A 24,124-nucleotide genomic window follows, 5' to 3' on the forward strand; every position below is an offset into this window, starting at 1 on the left:
GGAATGGACCAACAAATCACACCATGTCAAACATTGCGGAGAGATCTAACAATACCAACAGTGCAGACTCTGCCCTGAAGGCGGAGCTCATCCATGATGGCAACCAACATGGTCTCCTTTCCATGGCCAGCATGGAAGCTAGACTGGAAGGGATCTAACATTTTGGCTTCATCCAGGAACGACTGAAGCTGCTTCACAACTGCTCTCTCAATTACCTTACCTAGAAACGAAAGATTCGAGACTGGGCAGTAACTGGCCAGATCAAATTGATCCAAAGTTGGTCTTGTCAAGAGCGGATGGACCACTGCCTCTTTCAGCCGTTCTGGAAACACTCCTTGCTCAAGGGAGAGATTAATAATCTCCATCAGGGAGCCGCATAACACATCCCTACTGTTTTTCACCAGCCAGGAAGGGCACAGGTCAAGAGGGCAAGTGGTTGCTTGAACTGCAGCCAGTATCCTGTTGACTTCAGCAGAGTCGAGCAGAACAGAAGATGGGCAAAGGGCCTCTAGTTCACTTACTGTATCAATGGTGGCAGGCAGGTCGTGGAGGAGAGAAAAGATTTTATCTGCAAAATAGTTCACAAAAGCCTCACAGCTAGAGGCCACGTTCTGCATTTTAGGACTTTATGGAAGAGGTTGTAAGAGTCCGAATTACCCTAAACAATTGGGCTGGGCATGAGATCACAGAAGCAATGGAGGTGGCATAGAATTTCTTCTTAGCCTCCTTCACTGCTCTCTCATAGTCCTTCATAAATGTCCTGTATATGAAATATGAGAATCTGTAACAATTCTCAACGTTTTACTAATAGGTAATACATACTGGAATTCAATGGTGGAAGAACCAGAAACAATTACTGACATTTGGTAAATTATCAAGTATGATGGAAATACTGCTGCTGGTGGCCATAAGGATGGCGGTTTTTGTTAGAATCTATGACAGTACAGCAGAAGGTCTCAATTTAAATACAATATTAGCGAGGCAAACCAACCTACCAGTTCAAATTCACATGATTAGCATCTGCTATTTATTTATGTAGAGCTCAACTTTCTCACTGAGACTCAAGGTGGATCATACAATATAAACAATGTAACTAGACAGCATAAGACAACCAAAAAACAATACAACAGGGTTGGGATTATAAAGTTAGAAAAACAATACAACAGAAAAGGGTCTGAGCTTTGCTAGCTCCCAGCTACACTCACTGAAAGGGGCAAATTGCCAGCTAAAGATTAGACTAGGTCTAACTCTCAGCTCCTCAACGTTTTGAGGACCTTTAATTCAACAAGTTCAGGTTTATTTTGACCCATTAGTTCTGATAACATTCAGTTTTCAGTGAGTGCAAATGTGTTATTTTGGTAGAAGAGACAGTCCTCTTCACCCCCTTTTTTTCTTTTCATTCTTTTCAATCTCTTGCTTGTTTTCTTTTTTTCTCTCTGTTAAGTTTCCTTGGTTTTTTTAACAGTACTGAAGGATTTTTTTTAAAAAAAATCTTTCTGGACGTTCTACGAACTGGTAGGCAAAAAAGAAGATGCACATGTACAGGCCCCTGTTGATCTTACTTGTTTAAATGGTCTTCTTCAGACGGCAGAGGCATAGCTAGGAAAAATGGAGCTTGGGGTAAAATCTGAGTTTTCCAGGGGCCACCCCATAGGCGGCCACCCTCCCTCACCACGACCAAACAATCTACTAGCAGCAAAGCCCATTGCTAGGGAGATGCAGTGGGCTCTAGAAAAGGGTAGAAGAGGAAGAACATCCCCAGCAATGGACTTTACTGGACTGTAACAGCCTCCACCCCACCCTTGCTCAAAGTGTGACATTTACCTGGGGGTGCATCTGTGGCTCGGGGGTGGGACAAGTTGAGGAGTGTGGCTTGAGGTAGAAAGGAAGGTGCAGATAGGTGCAGGGTGGTGAGGGGGTGGCAAAGGAGGGCTTGAGTGGAGGAGGATAGAATAGAGTGGGGTTGTGGGAGGGTTGAAAGGGCAGATTGGGTGGCAGATTGGGAGAAGGTGGAAGGCTTCAGGTGGGGAGATTGGAAAGGTGAGTGTTCGGGTGGGGCAGGATGGTAATGTGTGTAACTGACAACCAAGATCACATTTATTCATGCCATAGTGTTCCTTTTTACTCTATATGGGTGTGAAAGTTGGACAACGAAGAATGCTGACAAGAAAAAAGTAGATTCCTTTGAAATGTAGTGTTGAAAGACAGCGTTATGACTATTGGGGACTGCCAAAAAAACAAATAAGTGGGTTCTAGACCAAATCAAGCCTAAACTGTCCCTAGAAGCTAAAATGATTAAACTGAGGGTATCTTACTTTGATCACATAATAAGACAAGAATCACTGGAGAAAACAATAATGCTAGGAAAAGTTGAAGGCAGCAGGAAAAGAGGAAGACCCAACATGAGATGGATTGACTCTAGAGGAAGCCATGGCCTTCAGTTTGCAAGACCTGAGCAAGGCTGTTAACATCCGATAGAATGTTTGGGACGACACTGATTCATTGGGTTGCCATAAGTTGGAAGCAATTTCACGGCACTTGCACACACATGGCTTGCATTACTGTAAGCCAACCAGAGGTTTTATTTTTACACAGGAAGGTGGGATGTAAGTATTCTAAATAAATAAATCCCAAATGGGAAGGGGAGCCAAACAGCAGCAACCTGCTGCAGTTCTCTTAACTACAAGTTCTCAGCCTCATCTTTACATCTACACTAGCTCTGGAAATGCAACAAATGATTAGCTGTTCTTGTACCTGCAGCTGGGCAAGTTATCTGTAATTATGCTGCCCCCCTTATAGCTATGAACAATCTGACTGACCCCGTGTGCACTGATGCCAGAACTTCCTAGTTCCAGTGAAGCCTTAGACTTTTTGTACTGCTTACTCACTAGGTTTAAAACACTTGCCTCCCTCCTCTTCTATGTACTGTTCATTACTCTAATTCTCAGCAGAGCCCCTGAAAAAGTATCATGGTTCTTTTGTTCAACTGCTTGCTTATCTTTGTAACCTTTGTGTGTAAATGTATAAACACCTCAGTTTCACCATGATACTGCCCACTCTGAGGGTAAGTGTGAAGTTAGATGTATTTTGTAATCTAATAAAATAAGCTGAAGAGTCTGACTTACGGGCTGACAAAAGTCATAGGAAAGAGACTGGGCTTTTAATTAGCTCTACCTGGGGTTATAAAATGCATTCTACCAACAATAGGAGCAGTGTGAGGTTTCCACTGTTAATTGTATGACCTTCTGAAGATGAAGACAGTGATGGATATGATTGCTGTTGGACTCTTTAAAACAAAGATCTTCGACTTTCAGCACTTCTCATGGGAACACAAACTTCTATAACAAAATGGGGGGAAAGGGAATCATCCGGGATTTGACGGAATAAAAAACTTGGTCAAACTATTGTTCTGTATGCACTCAGTCTTTGTCTTCATGTTCAGATGTTGTTCAAACAGCAGACTTAAAAGAAAATAATGTCAATGAATCCTCCCAAGCACTATACATGACCTCTGGGGTAATTAGCAATCATTGAAAAGCAACAAGACTAAAATTTTCTATTCTTTATTACTGTCAGCTCTTATCTTGATCAGCATTTTAATAAAGATGGTTCGTTCCTAAGACAGTTCCATGAATCAGTCATAATTACATCCTGACACGCAGTGAATAGTAAAGCAATACTAAATATCACTTCATCAACCTTTCTAACCTTTATGCAAGTATTAACAGTAAATAATTTCTACACAATCCAACAACAGAAAATCTGCATATATCTTAGCTTTGTAGAGAGACTACCCGAAGTGAATTTGCTGTGACCTACACCAGCAAAACACAATTGGGCATAATTATTCAAGTTCCTGAGATATTCAGGTGTTGCTTTTTTCAGAGTGTACAACTTCAAGTACAAAAGGCTACTTGTTCTGCATAATAAACCCACAAAGGGTTAAGGCAAATGCTAGTTTCCTTCTTTCCTAGCATTTTGTACAGCTTGAAAGGTTTATAGAGGAAAATGGAGAATAGTGTGCCTATATATAAATGTTTCATTTTTTAAAAATACAAAGTTTTAAATTTAGAGATAAAAACATTTTGAGAACACATCCCTAGAGATGTTGGATCAGAACTATGGTATATGACAGAGCTTAGCTGCTCCTGCTGAGTTGCATCATGACAACAACTGCAACTTGGAAATGTGTCCTTATGATTGATTGAATTGAATTATATTGACTTTACAAAATATTTGTAAGTATTTATAAATTGATTTAGCTCTTGAATTTATTATTTGGTAAAACACAGTATGACAGGTTCCTTTCTGAACTGTATTGTGCTCTGGATTCTCAGAATAAGAGTCTTTTTGATTCAGCCAGTAAAATTTAAATTCCTACTGTACATTCTCATAAATCTACGCAGTAAAGTCAAACATCAGCTTTGGTTAACCAATACAAAAGTTTGACAAATAATACCCATCGTAATATACAAAATAAAATAATGTTACTTGGAGATTAGCAGGTGAAATCAACATTAACCATAGGAAACAATTAATTTTTTTTAAAAAAAGAAAACATACAAGATCACTCCCTTTTTTAAAAAGAAGAGGATTTATTATTTTAGGAACAAACTACCTCTTTTCTCACTATTGTACTCTTTTGGGGGCATGTTTTGTACTAATTTTTAAAAGCATAAACATCACTCACTGAAAGGATGAATATAAACCCATTGCAAAAGCTGATTCATAAGTCTATTCAAATAAGAAAGCAGTATATATATATATATATATATATCTTTTTGCAAAACAGAACAAAACTTGCTACAGTTTGCACTAGTCCAAGAGTGCATTTGTTCAATAGGAATACGTCAAATATAGAAGATGGCACATCCTTTGGTTTAATTCTGCCTGGGATGAAGTTTGCTTACTGTGCTTTATGTGCTTCAAATTTGATTTCTATTTCTTTATATTAGCCTGCTCCTGCCAGAGCTTCAGAGAAGAGAAAAAAAGAGACATGTTGATTTAAGGAACCAGATTTCCCAGAACCAAATAAAAAAAGGATTAATATCTAAGCAAAAGCCAATGTTGGCTTACGCCTAACTCAGATGAGGTCTCTTTACCAATAACTGAAAACTTTTGCTGCATTTTGTTTCAAGAGAATCCAAAAGTCCTTCCTGTAAAGCAGACAGGGAAGAGGGGGAGGGTGACACAGTCCATTCAGTTTTTCTGTATCACAACCATTATGTAAGCATAAAACACTGCCTTTATGCTGCCAAGCCACAATGACTCCTCTTACATCAAAGCAGTTTCACTCCTTGGGTTTTTTCTTCCAAATTTATTCAAGCCAAGGGCAGGGAGACAACAATTCATACACGCTAATTACACCTAATTATCTATTCCTCCCCCCACCCCAACTTTCGGCCAGTGTTATTTGCTATTTGGGTTTCTCACAACCTCCCCTTGCCCTGTCCATCCAGCTCAACAGTAAAGTCTTTGAAGAAAACAGTTGTGGCTTTTTAGAATATTCACAATGTAAGGTTCAACCAAAATGAAATTATTCCCATTGTTAGTTTTGCTACGTTTTGTGCATTACATACGAAGGCCTCTTTCTTAATTTGGCAAATGCTAACATCTTTGCACGGAAAGAATCGCCGGTTAACAGGAGCTTCTCCTCATGCTTTCTTTTCATGATCTAAATGAAATGTTTATTGGATTAAAGTTGTTCTCTGCAGACCTCCACGGTGGCCTGTGACAAAGCACTTAAAAGCTTTATTAATTGGCCTGGACTTTTGGGGTGGGGATGGAAGAAGAAGGGGGAGACCTTATTTCATGTTACATAACGAGCAAAGAAAACTACTGTGTGCTAATTAAATGAGCGCATCCCATTACACTAAGAATGCAATAGTAGATATGTCACAGGATTTTGAGTCAGATCAATTTGCTGAGGTAGAAAAGAAGGGGAACCATTATTAAGGTCATGGTGGAAGAGATTATGAGAGTTAGCTGTAATTATATAACCACTGGGAGACAAAAAGTGAAGAACTGCAACGTATAGCTTGGGGAAAATAATTGGTGCTATTACATGCATTAGAGACAATCTTACTAGAGTTAAAAAGCATCAGACTGAACTAAATGTTTTTTTCCCAATCCTTGTCTAATTTTTGTACACTATTCCTTTAAGAGAAAACTCAAGTAGTATACACAGTGTGTTACACATTGCTATACTGCAAGACATTTCCCAGAAAATCAGAAGACACTCAAATATTTAAAGCTCTGATTTTGTGGGGGCAAATATAGTCACATTCCAACTGAAATTCCACAATGCCATTCAAACAGCCGTAAAGTACAATGCGATGTGAACATGAATTTTGAGGCAGTTGGTTCTTGAATTATATTACTGTTTGCATGTGTGCATATGTACGCTCTCTCTTTTCTAATGCTAAGCACAGTGATTCACAATTGAACTGTATTGTAAATCCAAAAGTAATCCATTTAATTAATACAGAAGAAAGAGAAAGGCAGAGCCTACAACTTCCACAGCTTGGGAAAAAAGAGTCTTCTATTTAAGACTTACTTGGGTATTTACTAAGCAGGGAAACAAAAGGCCTAACATCTTCAGTAATGAAAAAGTCAATTGATAAATGAAGACATCACAATATCAAAGAACTAATCCTAGCAATTCTGACTCAGGTGACAGCTCAGCAGAGGTCAGGGTGCTGACACTGACCACAAAAGCAAGTTTGCACTATTCAACATGCTGAAAACTACCAGTCTGTCACAGCATTAGAATGGAAGTAACTGACACATCAATTTAATCACCAAAATGACTTTTTAAAACAGAAATTGCCAATTGACAAATCCGTGTGCCTGTAAACAGGTGGCTTGACAAAAGCAGAACATACAATCGGAGACATTCTGCATCTCCTAAAAGGGTCTAAAAAGCTGCATTTTTGACACTGATTTAGCTAAGATTCAAGTACTACATTTCCCTTGACCATCTATTTCACTATAATGACAAATTCAATCGTATTGCATTCATTAATAATGGGCTAGCAAATAGTCAAGGCAGACACTTAGTAGGAAATAAATCTAGAAGAAGAATCAAAAATTAATAATTCTACGCATGTTTACTTACAAGTAAATTAAATGGGGCTTACTTACAAGTACTGGATTGTTCTCTTAGTATCACCGCATAAAAGCTAACAAGCACCATAAGAGAGACTCATCAGCAGGCACAATGGCTAGCGTGAAATTAGGTCATTGTGTTGACTAAGAAGCATGAAATTAATCAAAACACTTCTAAGGGACAAGGAATGGCTGTTCTGGACCCCCCAGGCAGAAGGAGGAAACTTAAATAAAATGTTAGACTTAACAAAGAGAAAGTTTTGTTTCACTGAAACCATGTGCTTCAGATTCCCATTGACTTCAGTGGAACTTAAGGATAGTTATATGTTTTACATGGCACGCATTACCTTAAGTAGTTCTCCTGGAGTTATATATTTGATGCTGAAAAGCAAAATATATCTCCACTTTCTATCCACCACATTATTTTAAAATCCACCTCTTTCGTGCATCAGTTTTATACGAGAGTGATCCAGCCACTCTGAAGTGGAAGCTCACTGGGTGCCCTTAGGCCAGTCACTCAGCCGAACCTACTTCGCAGGGTCGTTGGGAAGACAAAGTGGAAGAGAGGAGGCGGTAAATTACTTTGGGTCCCCACTGAAGAAAAATCTGGGGCACAAATGAAATAAACATATGGTGAATTACTTTTAATTCCTTAACATCAAGGATACGTTGAACAGTCCCACGGAAACCAATGAGACTAAAAGCACATGGTTGGATCATGAACTATATGTTCAGCATTATCATTTCAGTATTACCAAGTAATCCTGATAATTGGATTTTTGTTATTGTAAATGTTTGGGTTGAGCTATTTGGATTTTTGTTATTGTAAATATAAGATGATGTCTCCTGATATACTGAAGTTGAAACAAAGTATGGTTTATTGGAGGGTTTATAAAATACCATCAATAAGTAACCCTTATTTCTTTCAACACAGTGAACACATTGATCTAAATAATGAAAGATTAGGTTCCAGTACAGGCCATAAGCAATTGGAAAGAGTGCTGCAACTAATACCATATGCAGTATCTGTGCACTAGCTGCCCCCCCCCACCCCCATTAATTCCAGTAGAGCTGTTTTAGATTCCTTTGTAAGAGCCAGTAAAGCAGATGGAAGAAGTACCTGCTGGACTTCACTCACTCACCCTCTTAAAAAATATATGAGTCCATAAAATCTACAGCAAGCCACAAGCCATCTTCGTTCACAATTAAAAGCCAACTCCAAGTGCTTCACTTATGGCTGCTTCCACATGCCAGTGATTCCTGTGTCGCTCTTGTTGCTGCAACTGCAGAGAAGCCCATGCTGCACTTTCCAGGCACTTTCAGCACACCACAGCCATCACTTTCCCCGCACTATTTTCAAGCTTTTTCCTAAATTAAAAACCCTGATGATTGCTATAGCATTACAATACTGTAACAATCCAGTGGCACAATCAACTTGCTCCTTCAAGTTCCATCTTCCGTTATAAGAGTTTGTAGTCTATGTTGTTGCAGTATATAAGGAGTATACTCCCCCCCCCTTTTCATCTCTGCAATGAAAAAGGCTACAACTAACTTTAAAACATTTAAGCTGAGAGTTCACGGAAGTCAACAGTTTGTATCAATTCATCATTGTAATGTTAGAGCAGTGTGGTAGCCACGTATTAAAAAATACACACACGCCTGACAATAACCGTTTAGTGACACAGGCTATAAAAATGGATGTTGTAAAAGGCTGAAGGAAAGAAAATGATGCCATTACGGGCAGGATCTTGGATAAAAAGCATATTCTAGCCCAGAAAGTCTGATAACTTAGTTACACTGTGCTTTTCCAAACAAGATAGATGAAAAGCATATTTGGAATAAAGGTTATCGATGGTGGGGAAAGGAAACTGGAGCACAATTTTACCACATGAGGATGCTCCCCCAATCAAATGCTGCTGTTGGATAGCCAAAATGCCCCCCACCCCCTCCATGTGAAAGCAGCCTAAGTCATTTTCCCCTGTAGTGGGGAAATCTGTAGTTCCCCTGTAGTCTGGAAATCTGGATTCATGAAACGTTAAGGCACAATTTTTTTTAAATTCCAAATTCTGATTTCTGGTAGGGACAATCCAGTAATGATAGAAAAAGAAATGTGCTTATTTCTGTTTCTGAAAAGCAACATTACTGGCTGTACAAATAACAAAAACAGGCAACTGTAGCTACTGCTGTACTGAGTTTTCCTAGGGACGGTACTGTCTCCAGGAATCCTGAATTGTTCAGTAAACTGATTAGATTAGTTTAAATAATACAGTTACATTTTTTCTCACTGCTGAGTTTTGCCACATCAATATTTGGGATGAAAGCAAGGTAGCAGTGAACAGAAGTGGAAACTAAACGTCTGGCTCAAAAAATATGGCACAGGAAATATTAACTTCTACCACTCTTATTTGGTTAACCTCTATATTGCTAAAACAAATAAATATGAACACAGCACTTCAGCAATAAATATATTTATGAGAACTTTGGGTGTAGGTTGAGATAAAAATACACAACAATATTTATTCATTTCTAAGGTAGAGCAAAACCAAGAACCCTAAAATAAGTGCATCTTCCCTTACCTTTAGTACTGCAATAAACGGCACAAAGTTAGCTCTCTGGAGCCCATTTTTATAGAGGTCTGAAAGAGAATACATTGGTATTACCTTTGCTATTAAGCTGTCTGCCAAGATTGTCTTTGGGACTTAAAAATAAATGCTCTACATGAATTGTGAAATGAAGAAAGAAAAGAGAAGAAATGCATGTATTTTCTTCTGCTGCAATTATATTCCAAATAAGAAAAAACCGAGTATTCCAAGAAGTCTCATGAAAGGTATCTGAGCAAAATGAGAGGTGTATGATAAGGTCTTTATATAATAACGCTGGTACTTACTGTTATTGAACTTCCATCATTAACAAATGTGTGTGTGTATGAAATATAATACGGCCCAATCTAAACAGAAGGATGAATTCACCTATGAAGGGGGTGCAAAGCCACGCTGGTGGAGGTGCCCTCCCCGGGACACTTACTCTGTTGGAGGGGCAAATCAGCCGGTGCTCTTGCGCCCCTGCCACTTCCACTGGCAAAGCGGGGGCATTCCAGAAGCGTGGCTGGGGATGGAGCCAAAATTACTTGGCTTCCAACTGGCCTTTGCCTGCCAGAACACCAGGGTCTGGGGCTTGGACATACCACCCTTTTGGGTGGCATAAGTCCATAAAGCCCAATGGAAGGCTTTTCAGTGATGGGGAGACTTTTTTTGTTTTTTGCTTCACTGCGCCACCAAGAAGCCTTCTTGAACATGGTGGCATGGTGCTGTTGTGGCGCTGCATCCCACTGCCAGGGGCGCTGGATTGATCTTTTAGTTTATGAACTTACAGAATTAAATATATATACCCAAATCATTATGTTAAAACAATAGGGGAATTAATTTCTAATCATACTGCAAGAAACACATTACTATAGGTCATAGCTGGATGTAACCGGACCAGGGAGGGAGGTACACTTTGTCCAGAAGCTTAAGCGGATCCAGCCTGATTTGCAAGTCATATAACATAATATGGTCTATTTATGGAATTTTAAGACTTTGTTTTCCTTTAGTGACTTCTGAGCATGGGATTGCATGCAGGAAGGGAGATGTATATGTTTTAAGTATGTTTTGGGCCCCCAAAAAGTAATGATTGGACTCTAGGCAGTAGCTTGTCATGATAACATGCATAAAGTATCATTTTAAAAGTCTGGAAAATAATATGACCCTATGAAGCACTACTAAAATCTATTTTAAGATGGCAGGCAATTGTTCATATCATTCCAGACAAAAAAGCAGATTATGACAATATATGGTTGTGTTGTTGCCAGCTCTGGGTTGGGAATTTCCTGGAAATATTGAAGATTTGATTGACTGTACAGTTTTTTAAAATGTTGCTTTGGCCCTAAATTGCCACCACAACACAAGAATCTACACTATGTTACTGAAATTAAGCTTTGCCAATTATTTTGTGGCTGACTCTGCCTTCTGCAGCTTGAGGAGGTCACAGTTTTAGGTTGAAGGGACATTGGTGGGATATACTGCCATTTAGTCCACCCTCTATAGCAGCCATTTTCTCCAAGGCAACTGATCTCTATAGTCTGAAGATAAGTTGTAATTCTGGGAGCTCTCCAGATCATCACCTGGAGGTTGGTACCTCTATGTGGTGGCTTTGAGCCATAGCATAAATCTTCCAGAGGATGATTCAGAAAACTATGTGGGAAATCATAAGAATCCACCTGCTTTTGACACCTGAAGTTTTTCTATTGAATTGTTTTAAAATGGAGGATGTTTCCCATCAAGCTGTGTTACAAAACATATTGCAGCAGTCTTTACTCATACCGTTGGAAGCAATGTTAACTGCGCTTAAATGCTGTGAAGAGATAAAACACAAAGTATTGTGCTGGCTCCCATAGCTCAATTATAGGCCCTTTCCGCATGGGCCATTTACAGCGCCCTAGGGACGGCAAAAACGCCGTCCCTAGGGAGCTGTTCGCATGGGAGGCGCAGCTGCATCGCAGCCACGCTGCCCTCGCTCCCCCTCAGCGAAGCCGCTGTTTTCAAACCTCGCTCCCCGAACGGCAGCGGCTGGAAGGCGCCATCACCCCCCCTTTCCCGATCGACGTACCTTCCCTGTGACCTTCCGGAGCATCGCCCAGGCCTGGGGACACGCCCCCCCGCCCTGCGACTCCAGAGCTGTCGTGCAGGGCAGGGGGGCGTGTCCCCTGGCCTGGGCGATGTGCCAGAAGGTCGCAGGGAAGGTACGTCGATTGGGCGACAGTGCAGTGCCGTCTTCCCTGTCCCTACCGGGATCGGGTGTGTTGGCATTGTATATGCCGACGCCCCCCCCCCCCCCCCGGATGGCCATGTGGAAACAGCCATTGTGTTAATTAAGTTAATTAATCAATGAGAATGCTCTGTTATTCATGTAACAGTGTTTAATGTATTGAGAACACTTTACATCTGTATCCCTACATGCACCATTCACACAGGAGCTGTTGTTCAATGAAAATAGAACAGATTGTCCCCATCAACAGAAAGAGAAAAAAAATGGCCACAACAGTAGTTAGGGGTTGGGGAAGAAGAACATGGTACAAGGGAAAGTAGTTTATTTTACCTTTTAGATCCCAACATGATTTGTGATGAATTTCATTGGGGATCTCAATAAGAAACTTCTCTAACTCCCACCCTGGACACACTTCCTTTTTTTCTCCCATCAAACAGACCCATCAGGAAAAACTAAAAATGAACACAATTGAATCAAATTGCACATCAACTTGGTGTTGTCAATAGCTGGGAAACCTCCTGAGAATCTTATGTATTGTATTTTGAGTTCCATAATAGAAGACATGATATAAATATAATGAATATAGTTTGCCACTGAAAGTGTATGACAAGGATTGCATCAGAGCACCTTATCGGTCTCTATCAAATGAAACAGGAGAGGATTCATGGCTAGGTAACAGAGCATTTAGTTTGTATAAGGAAGATTCAAGGTTCAATCCTTAGTATTGTCTGTTTAAAAAAGGATAGATGGTGATATGAAAATCTTCAATCTCCCTAACTCTGGATAACTCCTACCAATCACAGTATTTATTTATTTATTTATTTATTTATTTATTTATTTATTTATTTATTAGATTTTTATACCGCCCTATCCCCGAGGGGCTCCAGTAGATAGTACTGACCTTGACAGATCAATGGTCTGATACAATATAAGGCATGTGTCCATGAAATACAGTTGTGTCCATGAAATACAGTTTTCCCTAGTCTATAGGCCACTTCTCCATATATACTATCACACATTATTTGTAACAACAAAGACAAAAGCAATAGGGTGGGCAATAATGAATGTGAAATTGGGAAGTCATGGGCACCTTGGATTCTATCCAACACAATATGTTGGTCTGGTTGCTTGGTATCTATAATAGATCACTGGGTAGCAGAGGAGGAGCTGCAATGGGTATATCTGGGGCGGCTCGCCCTGGGCGCGGCCACTGCAGTCACATGTTGGGGCAGGGGCATGTCGGGGGGCGTTTTGGGGGCTCGCAGGTAATTCATGGTCCGGGGCTCAGTTTCCCCTCCCTTCATCACTGCTGGGAGGGAGGGGGAGGGGGCTGGCATCTGGACATGGTCCACCCACCCTAGCAGATGGAGAGGGAGGGGAGGGAGGGGTGGCATGCAAGGGAGAGAAGGGAGGGGGCCCGGCATCTGGACATGGCCCACCCACCCTAGCGGAGGGAGGGGAAGGGGAGGGAGGGGTGGCATGCAAGGAAAGGAGGGGGGGAGGGGAGGGAGGGGTGGCATGCAAGAGAAGGGGAGGGAGTGGCATGCAAGGGGGAGAGATGGCCAGGTGTAATCAGTTCACAGGACAATAGCAGATGGAAATGCAGTGGTTGCTCAATAACTATTGAACTGTCTTCTAATAAAGACTCAACAGCTCTCAAGTGTCACCATGCATCACAGTCACTATAAAGAATGTTTGATAGGATTGGTGTTTGAACCAGATTGATGTACAAACACTCATACTAACCTTTCCCATAAAGTTTTTGGGGATACTATGAAGAACTATACCACAGCTTTAAACTTCAGTAGCTTAATCAAAAACACTATACAGGATTAGGAATAATTTGTCAATAAAGTAGAGTGAAAAAGACAGAATTTTCATATATGCATTACTTTCCTCAGTACCCTGTGGGCGCTCTGCAGAGCCTGTAACTAAGAAACCAAGGATAAACGTTTTCTCTGAAGTGGAAACTTCCTCTTTCAAGCTTTTATTATCATGTAATATTTATGATGGGCAGCTCCACTTCATTAGCACTACTCACCATTTCCCCTATGGGGTTTCAACACTTACTAACAGCATGGGCCAACTTAGGAATACAGCTAGTGATAAAAATGCTGTTTAAAATTTCCTGCCATATGATATATGCTGTATCAGAATGGGGGAGCAGAAAGAAAGCTCCTGAAAAAAAAAGTCAACTGCACTTGACAGAAGCCAAAACTGTTTTGAGGAGAATATCCAAACTAAGAACCAATATCAAAAGAAATGGTGTAATGTACCATTTTTCTTAGATTTTTAATTCCTTCACCATGTACTTTAAAAACATTAAGAAAAAAAGATTTATTGATTGATTTTAAATGCTTATATGAACAAAGGGATAATTTTAATGGGTCACTTGTATGGGTCACTTGCTAATGATCTGCTGATATCAGTCTTCTGCAAAATTACTTTGCCTTCTATAAGATGATGTGACCTCTTTTTCGTATTCGACTGAGACAGTAAACATATAAATCGCATGGAAGGATTGTCAGCTGTAGCTTCAATCAAACTATCACCTTCTGTACACATGAGGCAGTTCTAAATGGGTCTATATGCAGACTGACAGTCCAACTTCAATGAATACAAAGAACAGATCTGAACTGGATTTCCAGGTGATCCAGCACTAGTGTCTGCTGGCCTGTAAAAATAGATAAGGCCCAACACAAACTATGATGTCTACACGGCTGGTTTCCTACAGCACTTGTGGGGATGTCCTGGGAAGATATGTAGGATTATGCCTATTGCCTGGGCATCATTCCAATCCATGTATCTCTGTCATTATAACACCAATTCCAAAAACCAGCCCAAATAGCTAATACAGACCTTCCAAAAGATTCTCACCCTTAAACGTAAGCTGGAGTTATACCAGTATGAATCAACTTTGCTTAGGATTACACTGTGAGTTAGCAAGTTTTCAAAGAGTTCCAAATATGCAAAGGAAGTATCATTTAGCATGTCTTAATTATATTGAGAAAAAATTGCTTGCTAATTATCTCAATTATCTCAGAGACTGTGAAGGACATAGAGGATGTGGTGGTTTCTAAGGTCTTCTCGGCCTCAACGTTTTAGAAGTTCACAGGAAGAGACCAGCGCCATGAACTATACTATTTTCTCTCCTTGTACCACACAATTCCAAAATGATGCCAGCTATATTGGTTGAAACTGCTACCTAAATATCAATTGGATACAGTCTCAACCATAGAGTAGTATTATATTTCACCACCTTACTTAGCATCACATTAGCATTATAGATTCTTGGCTTGTCCAATATCTGAATGGATATTCTTCAATGATTTTACTTGTATTTGGCAAAGTGGACCCAAATTAAAATATTTTCCCCAGGATGTAACTCTAAGGGGTTCCACAAAATTTTGCTTTGTTCTCCTTCCAGCGTTATTACATTATATATGAGGTACTCAAGCATTATGGATTTATTAGCTCACTCATAGCGGTATCTTGTTAGGTTAGTTCCTATTGAACTAGAGCCCCAAAATTTGATGCATATTTATCTTTATCACCTGGTTCCAGAACTGAAAACAGAAATGTGTAAACCTCTTAAAACAGGGGCCTGAAAGTGTACTTGCCAGATGATCATGGTGCTTGCAGGCCACTTGCAAAGTATGAATACTACCTATGCAGTTCAGAATATAACTGTTATGGAAAAGACCAAGAAGGAACTGTCTGCAGGTGTTTCTCTACAAATTGGTAGGAAACATATTCCCAAATATTTATATTCAGGTCATCCCGATAGCTGAAATACAGTACGTAGTGAAAAGGATGCAATAAAAATGTGAGGCATAACATTATTTCACAATAGAGGCGAATATTGGAGCTCAAACCAAACCAAACGAATTGGTTGAAATACTGGGCAGTGGTGGTTCACATACCTTTGGGAATCAAGCTATACCCTGTCTCACAGAAAGAAAGAACCTGAATGCTGAATTAAGCTGCAGGCACTACTTGGACCTTCTTTCTGTGGCAATGGAAGGCTCTGCTGTGGCCCTAGTGCCTGCCCAGTTCTCCCTCCTCCCCCATCCTGATTCTTCAGTTGCATTTTAGATGTTATTTTAAGCACCGCTTATGCCAAAAAGTTTATTTTGGACACTATTCAGCTTGGCACTTTGTTAAAATAACATTTTTAGTGCATCTAAAAGCTATTAGCAGAACTTGTATTTTGCTATCATTGTGCCTGGGCTTATATAGATACAAATATGTAATTCAGAGATTTACTAGGCGCCCCCGAAGTGCTGCAGAAAAGTGTTTTGCAGCACATTAAACACTAAAAATGTTTTCACTTTGTGAAATGTGAATGAAAGGGGAAGGGCATGCTAGAATTTTTAAAATTACTGGGCAACTCCAAGAACACTTTTCTGTGAACAAGCCCCATTAAATAGACCAGAACGGGATCAGAACACACCAGTTTAGGATGGTGTTATCAGTCTTTAAGGTGCCATAAGACCTGGAGATTTGTGTTCCAATAGACTCAACATGCCACCCCCCAAATACTTCTGTATTAGATTTACTGCCCTGACTATAAACCATTACTCATACACAGGAAGTCTGTCTATATACAGAAAGTCTGTCTAAGTCTGTCTATATAGTTATTCAGTGATTCCACAGCTGGTAGATTATCTTTTGTCCCCACTGTAATCCTTTTAAGAAAATAAAATGTTTTAAAAGGCAAGTACTTCTAAGAACAGTTTGCTTCCTTTTAGGCTTTTCCATAGCAATGAAGATAGGAAGAGTTTTATTTTCAGATCCCATTTAAAAAAAAATGTTTCTGTATTATTCAGTATATTTCCACTAAATTTTCTACTTAAAATAGTTTTAAAGGATTTTCATTTCAGTAATTTTCAGTTGTTTTCTACTCTGCTAATCCAAATTTATGATGATAGCCTTTGCTACTTTGCATTCACTTATTCTGGCCATATTTCACGACATGCTTACATCAGAGTAGGTCTCGATTATTTATGCTTGAGAACATGGCTGGAACCAGTGGTGGGATTCAAATAATTTAACAACTGGTTCCGGTGGTGTGATTCAAATAATTTAACAATTGGTTGTTTACAAGCACCATTTTAACAACCGGTTCTGCTGAAGTGGTGTGAACCTGCTGAATCCCACCACTGGCTGGAACCTCTGTCTCTTTCTAACCTTCTCCCATTTTATCCGGCATTAGTCTTTCTTTGTTATGGTTCCATTCACCCTGAAGTCAGCAGAAATTCCAGTCAGCTGTCTAGAGAGCAGTTACCCATCTTCCTCCTCCCTTATGTTGCCCACTGCTCAAGATATCGGCACTTCAAGCCTACCAGAAGGTACATATGCAACTCATACAGCCTTTATAGCCTAGCTGTGTTCTTCACTTCCACAGTGGTGATGGAATCCATGGAAGCCTGACACTGATGGACTACTGTAAGGCCTAAACAAAATAATAATAAAGGAGAAACAACCCAAGAGATCTATCTTAATTAGAAAACGAATACATGTAAAGCTAGCTTCTTGAGACATCTGTTACTTTCACTGAAAAGGCTAACAGCAACATATTGTTTGTTTCTACCTTCTGGCGGTCTGTTTGATGTTGCCACAACGACGACACCATTTTGGAACAGGTTTTCAAAAAGCTGCTTAAGTATCATGGCATCAGCAATGTCTGTGACCTGAGGAAGATAACACCATCATTAGGTCCCATTTTCTTCTGTTGGCAAATTTGCAACTGATTTTGTGGTTTAAAAAAGAGAGAGAGAAAGAAACTTATTGAGTAAATGGTGGAAGATTCTAATTACCACTTGCAGGAGAAACGGCAGAGATAATTAATAAGCAGTGAGGACATGGCAGTCTTTTCAGACAAGTTAGCTTTTTACTATAGAGCTCCACTGGTTTCTAAACAAACTGCTAAACAGCCCCATGTTAACGTTTGTTCTAAAACTACAGGTGGGAAACAGGAAAAAAAACAGAACTCAACATTTAAAAGGCCTCGTTAATTTGAACCAACAAACACACACACGCACACACAAGCCCCAAAAGTTCAAGAAAAGAAAATACACACCAGCTGCTTTAGATTTCTATTACCTTCCCAGCAAAGGTTCATGGAGGTGACTTTAAATGGTCACGGAACTTTTTAGAAAAAAGGACAAGTAGCCAAGTATACATAATTAGCTGCTGTTGAAAATAGAACGATATGACATAGATACTATTGTGCGATTGTTGCACAAAACAATTCAACAGATGGCCCATCACAAAAAATAAGCAATTTCATTGTTCTTTTTAAGTGCCTTCTATTACTGTCCATGAATAATCAAAAAGGCACTGCAGTCAGTTCCAGCACAGTCAGCCTCTTCTAACCTTCACAGACACAAATCATTCTCTCTCTCTCCCAGACACACATGCACACACCCTTAATAAAAATCGGGACAACAATTAATAATGAAAAGAAACTTTTGTCTGAAAATTTTCATTTTCCTGGTTATTGTTCATGAAATTATTACAGCTGGGCTTAAGACACTAATTTTATTATATGCAGATTTTTTTAAAAAAATGTAAACTTACAATAGAGGAAAAGAATCAGTATAAACAAGAGTATTAGAGAAAAGCCAACTAACAGCCCCATCTGGGAGGGGGGGCAAATCCACTCTTGGGAGCCACGGGGAAGCCATGGGATTTGCCTTCCCTGGGGTATCTACCTTTGCGAAGGAGCGATCCTGCTGGCGTTCGGCCACTTCCCCCCCAGATGCAGGAATGAAGCGCATGACACTGCAGCAGTTCTCTGTATCACTTTTGGTACAGCAGGGGTGAGCCATGGGCGTGGCTAGGGGAGGGGCCAACTGTAGTCTGCTCCCTTTTGGCTGTTTGCCGCCTAGCATTTCAGACTATAGCTTAAGTCTGAAAAGCCCCATAAGGGGCTGCTGGGTGGCGGAGAGGTCTGTTCTCTTTCCAGGCCTCCCCACACCACTTGAGAGCCCCTCTGGAAGTGGTGGCTGGGACCCAGCCTGTGCATGGGACAGTAAAAGGGCCATAAGAGAAGATAGCACTCTTGGACAAAGCAAATGGCAGCCAGTGGCAGAACTAAGTGTTTTTACTGCTACTTCAACCCACAGTTAACCTCTATGGTTTTCTAAAGTTCATGTGTATGACATTTAGAAAGGATTTCATCTTGTGAATTTACACAAGACTTTGAGCTTGACAACTAGAACTAATCGTGTGTTTGGTAGTTGCATGTGCAGAGATGCAAAGAAACAGTCAATTTTAAGTAAGCAGAAAATTTGGATATTTCAGCATGGAACTAAAAAAAAGCTACTAAAATCTCTGCGACCAGTCTTGATTAAAACACTGGTATATGCAGAACAAGCAGACAGAAAGGAGAGCAAGAAGGGAAACATATTCTAATTCTAGTTAAGAAACAGTGGCACAAGAATAGACAAATAATCTAGATTAGCAACAGAAAAGTATGGACAAGGAATAGCACTTTGGCACATTAGAAGGCAAACTACTGATGTGTTACAGGATAGTAATGGGGCCTCCTTGGTTGACGTTTTGATGTTGTACAATTTAAATCTATTTAACTACCAAAATACACTATTTTTTTAAAAAGCTACATAATTAAAAAAGCAAGAGTCACTTTGCATATTTGGATACCAATTTATGTCCTTTTGATCTTGTATAGCCTTGGAAGAGAAAGACAAAAGTGAAAACATTCTCAAAGCTTAGGTCCTTTCTGCGCCTAGCATTCATTACAAAATGAGAACAAAAGAAACGGATACAAATTAGCAATAAGAGGGATCTGCTAATGGAGAGAATGGAGAAATATCATTAGCATTTAAGAGAAAAGATTTTTATGACCTAAAGTTGCTTTCTTTTCACTTCAGTAAAAAAAAAAAATCAAATAGTTAATTTATGCGCACAAGAGCTTCAGGTCGCTCTGATTGGTACAGTTCCTTGTAATGAAAGACAAATATAACCATAGATAAGCAGTAATTAGTGCAAGGCCAGAAACAAGAGCCTAAGGGGTTTTTTTACTCCATGTTTTCAACAGTTTTGCCAGCTTACAAAGTCTATCTAAAATGTCTTTTTAATCAGATCTGTGGTACCAAAAACTGCATAGCATTCTCAATGATCTGTCATTTCAAGGAATAGGGAATCTATCTTTCTTGTTTACTATGGCTGAAATGCCTAAAAGAGCATCTAAACCATGGCCATGAGCTATGGAAGGGAATCAGTTTCTTCCCAGCTTTGCAACTGAAATGACAGGCAAAGGCATCAGCAGTGGCATACCTAGGCAAACTGGAGCCCTGGGCAAAACCTGAGTTTGATCCCCGCCCCCATGGACAGCCACCCTCCCGCACTGTGACCAAACAATGATTTTTTTCCACCAGGTCATTTCAAAGTCACCATCACATTACAGAACATCCCCCAACTCACAAATCTGAACACAGCAAAGGGCCATGCCACATAGCAGAAATATTTTTTAAAAAACAATTTCAAAATTTTTTCAAAATGTTTTATTACTGCTATGAAAACATTTTATGGTGTTGTATCCAGCCCCCCCCCCCCCAATTGAGGGAAACAGCATCACTTTCAATGTTATTTAAAGTGGGGACCCCAGATTCTCCCTTTAAGATGGATTTAAAAGGAGAATCTGGGCTCCCTAGTTTAAACGATACTGGAATCCACCCCCAAAAGCATCATTTTAATGGTGTTTAAACTAGGGAGCCCAGATTCTCCTTTTAAATCCACCTTAAAGGGAGAATCTGGGGTTCCCTAACTTTAACAATATTTTCATTAGAGAAGTGATGCTGATTTTACAAGTGGATTCCCATCTCTGAAACAGCATCACTTTCAATGTTTAAACTGGGGACTTCAGATTTTCTCTTTAAATCCATGCCGAAGGGGGTGGATATAATAATAATAATAATAATAATAATAATAATAATAATAATAATAATAATAATAATAATAATAATAATAATAATAATAATAATAATAATAATAATAATATAGCCTTTATTAGGCATTGAGAGAATAAAAGAAAGAAAGAAAGAAAGAAAGAAAGAAAGAAAGAAAGAAAGAAAGAAAGAAAGAAAGAAAGAAAGAAAGAAAGAAAGAAAGAAAGAAAGAAAGAAAGAAAGAAAGAAAGAAAGAAAGAAAGAAAGAAAGAAAGAAAGAAAACAACAATTGGCAGGAAGGGGGTGGATTTAAAAGGAGAATCTGGGGAAATTTAAGAGGTGCCTGCTGTCAGGGGTGCAATTATTAAGATAGCACCACCAAAATTCCAGAGTATCTTCGAGAGCCCCTATTGATGATATCACCCAGGTTTGGTGAAGTTTGGTTCAGGGGGTCCAACGTTATGGACCCTCAAAGGTATAGCCCCCATCTCCTATTAGCTCCCATTGGAAACAATGGGGGATGGGGCACTCCCTTTGGGAGTCCATAACTTTGGACTCCCTAAACCAAACCTCACCAAACCTGGGTGATATCATCAGGAGAGTCTCCTGAAAAATCCCTGAAATTTTGGTGCTGGTAGCAGCTAGCAGCTAGCCTAAAAACTGTGCCTCCTGCAGGCCAAAAATGGAAAAAACACTGAAAATGTTTTAAAATCCCACAAACGAACCTGCATTTTTGGCGCCCACCACAAGGTGGCACCCTGGGCAACTACCCACTTTGCCCAATGGGAGGAATGCCTCTGGTCTGAGTGAACTGGATCCATAGCCATCACTTGCATCCCGCTCTCTCCTTCACCCATTGTTAAGAAGAATTATCTGCTAGTCATTCTTTTAGGACTGCATTTGTACATAATGAAGAAAAGTTTTGGATTTATACCTTGGTTGGACCTTGGCAATTCTGCTAAGGATCGTCATGTGCCCAGGCCTGACCCCGAAGCCTCAGAGGTGTGTTGCGTGCCAGGAACAAACATTAAAGATATTGCAGAACGGATTCCAAAACTGATCCAACCTACAAATCACTACCTATTTGTGATGGTCCACATGGGAACAAACAGCACAGCCATGAACAGCATTACAAGCATTAAGGCTGACTATGAAGATCTTGGGTGGAAGTTCAAGTGAATGGGGGGGGGGGGAAGGCAGGTGGTTCTTTCTTTGATCCTTCCATCAGAGGAAGAGAAATGAAACAGGAACTGAAGAAAATGGAAACAAACCACTAGCACCACTAGTACGGCTGGCGGGGAAATTTGGATTCTGGGACCACAGGCTAGGTTTTCTGGAAGATGGTCTACTACCTCACAATGGACGTCAGCTGTCAAGATCAGGGAAGAATATGTTTGGCAGAAACCTGGAGGAATTCATCAGGAGGACTATACAACAGCACAAGGGGAAGGAGAAGACCAACGAAGGACAGCATAGGCCCACCTGGGAGGGCCAGGTTGCGGGCGGATATGATTGGTCTGTTTAAGTATTTGAAAGGCTGTCACTTGGAGGAGGACAGGGAGCTGTTCCTGTTGGCAGCAGAGGATAGGACTGACAATAATGGGTATAAATTACATGCAGAAAGGTACTGGCTGGATATGAGGGAAAAATTACAGTGAGAATAGTTCAGCACTGGAATCGACTGCCTAGAAAGGTGGTGAGCTCTCTCTCACTGGCAGTCTTTAAGCAGTGGCTGCTAGACAATCACTTGTCAGCGATGTTTTAGGCTGATCCTGCATGGAGCAGGGGGTTGGACTAGATGGCTTATATGGCTCCTCCCAACTCAATGATTCTATGAATTGGGGTTTTTGTTGTACTGAACTTACCTCCAAAAGAGTAATAACAGGAATTAACACAGTAAGACAGCTTCCAGAGCAGCCTCACTGCTCTAAAATGTAATATCTATCACCCTAAGCAAACTCCAAATTTTGCACACACTTTGATTTATACAAATATGTTATCAAGGTGGCAAACAGCATGAACTTATTTTGTTACATTTCCAGCCTATGCTTTATTCAGAATCCAATTGGGGGAGAAGGTTAATATTGATATGATCCTTTATTGCTTACAATTGCTTACAATTAATTCAATTTTTCAAAAAGAAGCTTGAAATCAAACTAACAGTCTAAACATTCCCAATGCTCAGGAAGCACTATTTCCTTAAAAACTAAGAGCTGTTGAGAAGATCTCCCATATTAACATAATCAGCTGAATAAACTATAGGGCAGTTATCCAGAAAAGAACCATCATTTAAATCAGTATTCACAACAGGGGACTGGAAGATAACTATCTGTAATTCCATTTTCAACTAATGGAATCAAAGTTTCAAGTAAGCACACTGAGCAAACTGGTACAAACAACACTGAGCTTAGAATTATCCATAGTTCAGAAGAGCTCAATGGTAGGAGGGAAAGTCCACAAAGTTGTACCCAGAGCAAGAAAGATATGGGTGGGTGTGGGATCAAAGTCAGTCCATAGACTAATTAGGGATAAACAAAAACCACAATTTTTACTAAAAATGTACAGTCAAACAAAATGACAGCCACAAAGCAGGGGCAAGGCACGATAACACATAGATATAAGGCAGCTTGAACTCTGCTTAGCCGACTTTAGAGGGAATGTTGCCAGCACATGTTGGATACTCCTTACTTCTCCCTGTCCCCTGGCCATAGCTTTCAGTTTCTGCCATAGCTGCCTAAATGATCTGGATGATGTTAGGAATGCTAACTATCATAAAGTGAAGACATGCACAAAAAAAGTTTTTTTTTTAATCTGCAAGCTTCACAAGGAATGAAGGTAACAATGATTCTACCAACAGATTGTATATGCATCTGCAGGACATTGCTCTTGTCACTCTATCCCAGTCACTTGACTGATTAAGTGGACAATCTGGAGAACTATTTTCCATGGATTATAAATAAACTTGATAGAAACATCCAGTCCCCTTTCAGATCCTCCCTAGCTGTTGAGCATGCAAAGGAACATAAGTGTCCTTTTTAATACTTTTTGCCACAGGAAGCAGAAGCGTGTTGGAGCTCTGACCTGTGGTTTAACGCTTTGAAACTCAGTGAGTGACCCTTGGCAAGCCACACAGTCAGAACTCAAGTCCTGATCTGCAAAAAAGCTAGTAACAGTGACATGTCCCGCAGTGCTGCTGTGAGGGCCAAAACTCCCAAAGCAGTATTTTATCAGAAACTATATTTTGTTTGGTAGTTTGGCAGACTGTAACCTGGATGGCCCAGGCTAGCCTGAGCTTG

The 24,124-nt window shown here is 40.1% G+C and overlaps 1 protein-coding gene across 1 annotated transcript in view; it reads right to left on the reverse strand.

Annotated features, from left to right (window-relative positions):
- Positions 1-24,124, reverse strand: part of AFG1L (AFG1 like ATPase) — a 78,144-nt gene that overhangs the window by 38,802 nt on the left and 15,218 nt on the right. Inside the window, exons 6-7 of the mRNA XM_048493185.1 lie at positions 17,507-17,606; positions 9,684-9,742 (exon numbers count right to left, since the gene is read on the reverse strand). Of these exons, the coding sequence (XP_048349142.1) occupies positions 9,684-9,742; positions 17,507-17,606 (159 nt within the window). The remainder of the gene's footprint in view (positions 1-9,683; positions 9,743-17,506; positions 17,607-24,124) is intronic.

This window comes from Sphaerodactylus townsendi, linkage group LG01, assembly GCF_021028975.2.
Source record: "Sphaerodactylus townsendi isolate TG3544 linkage group LG01, MPM_Stown_v2.3, whole genome shotgun sequence".
Classification (NCBI taxonomy): domain Eukaryota; kingdom Metazoa; phylum Chordata; class Lepidosauria; order Squamata; family Sphaerodactylidae; genus Sphaerodactylus; species Sphaerodactylus townsendi.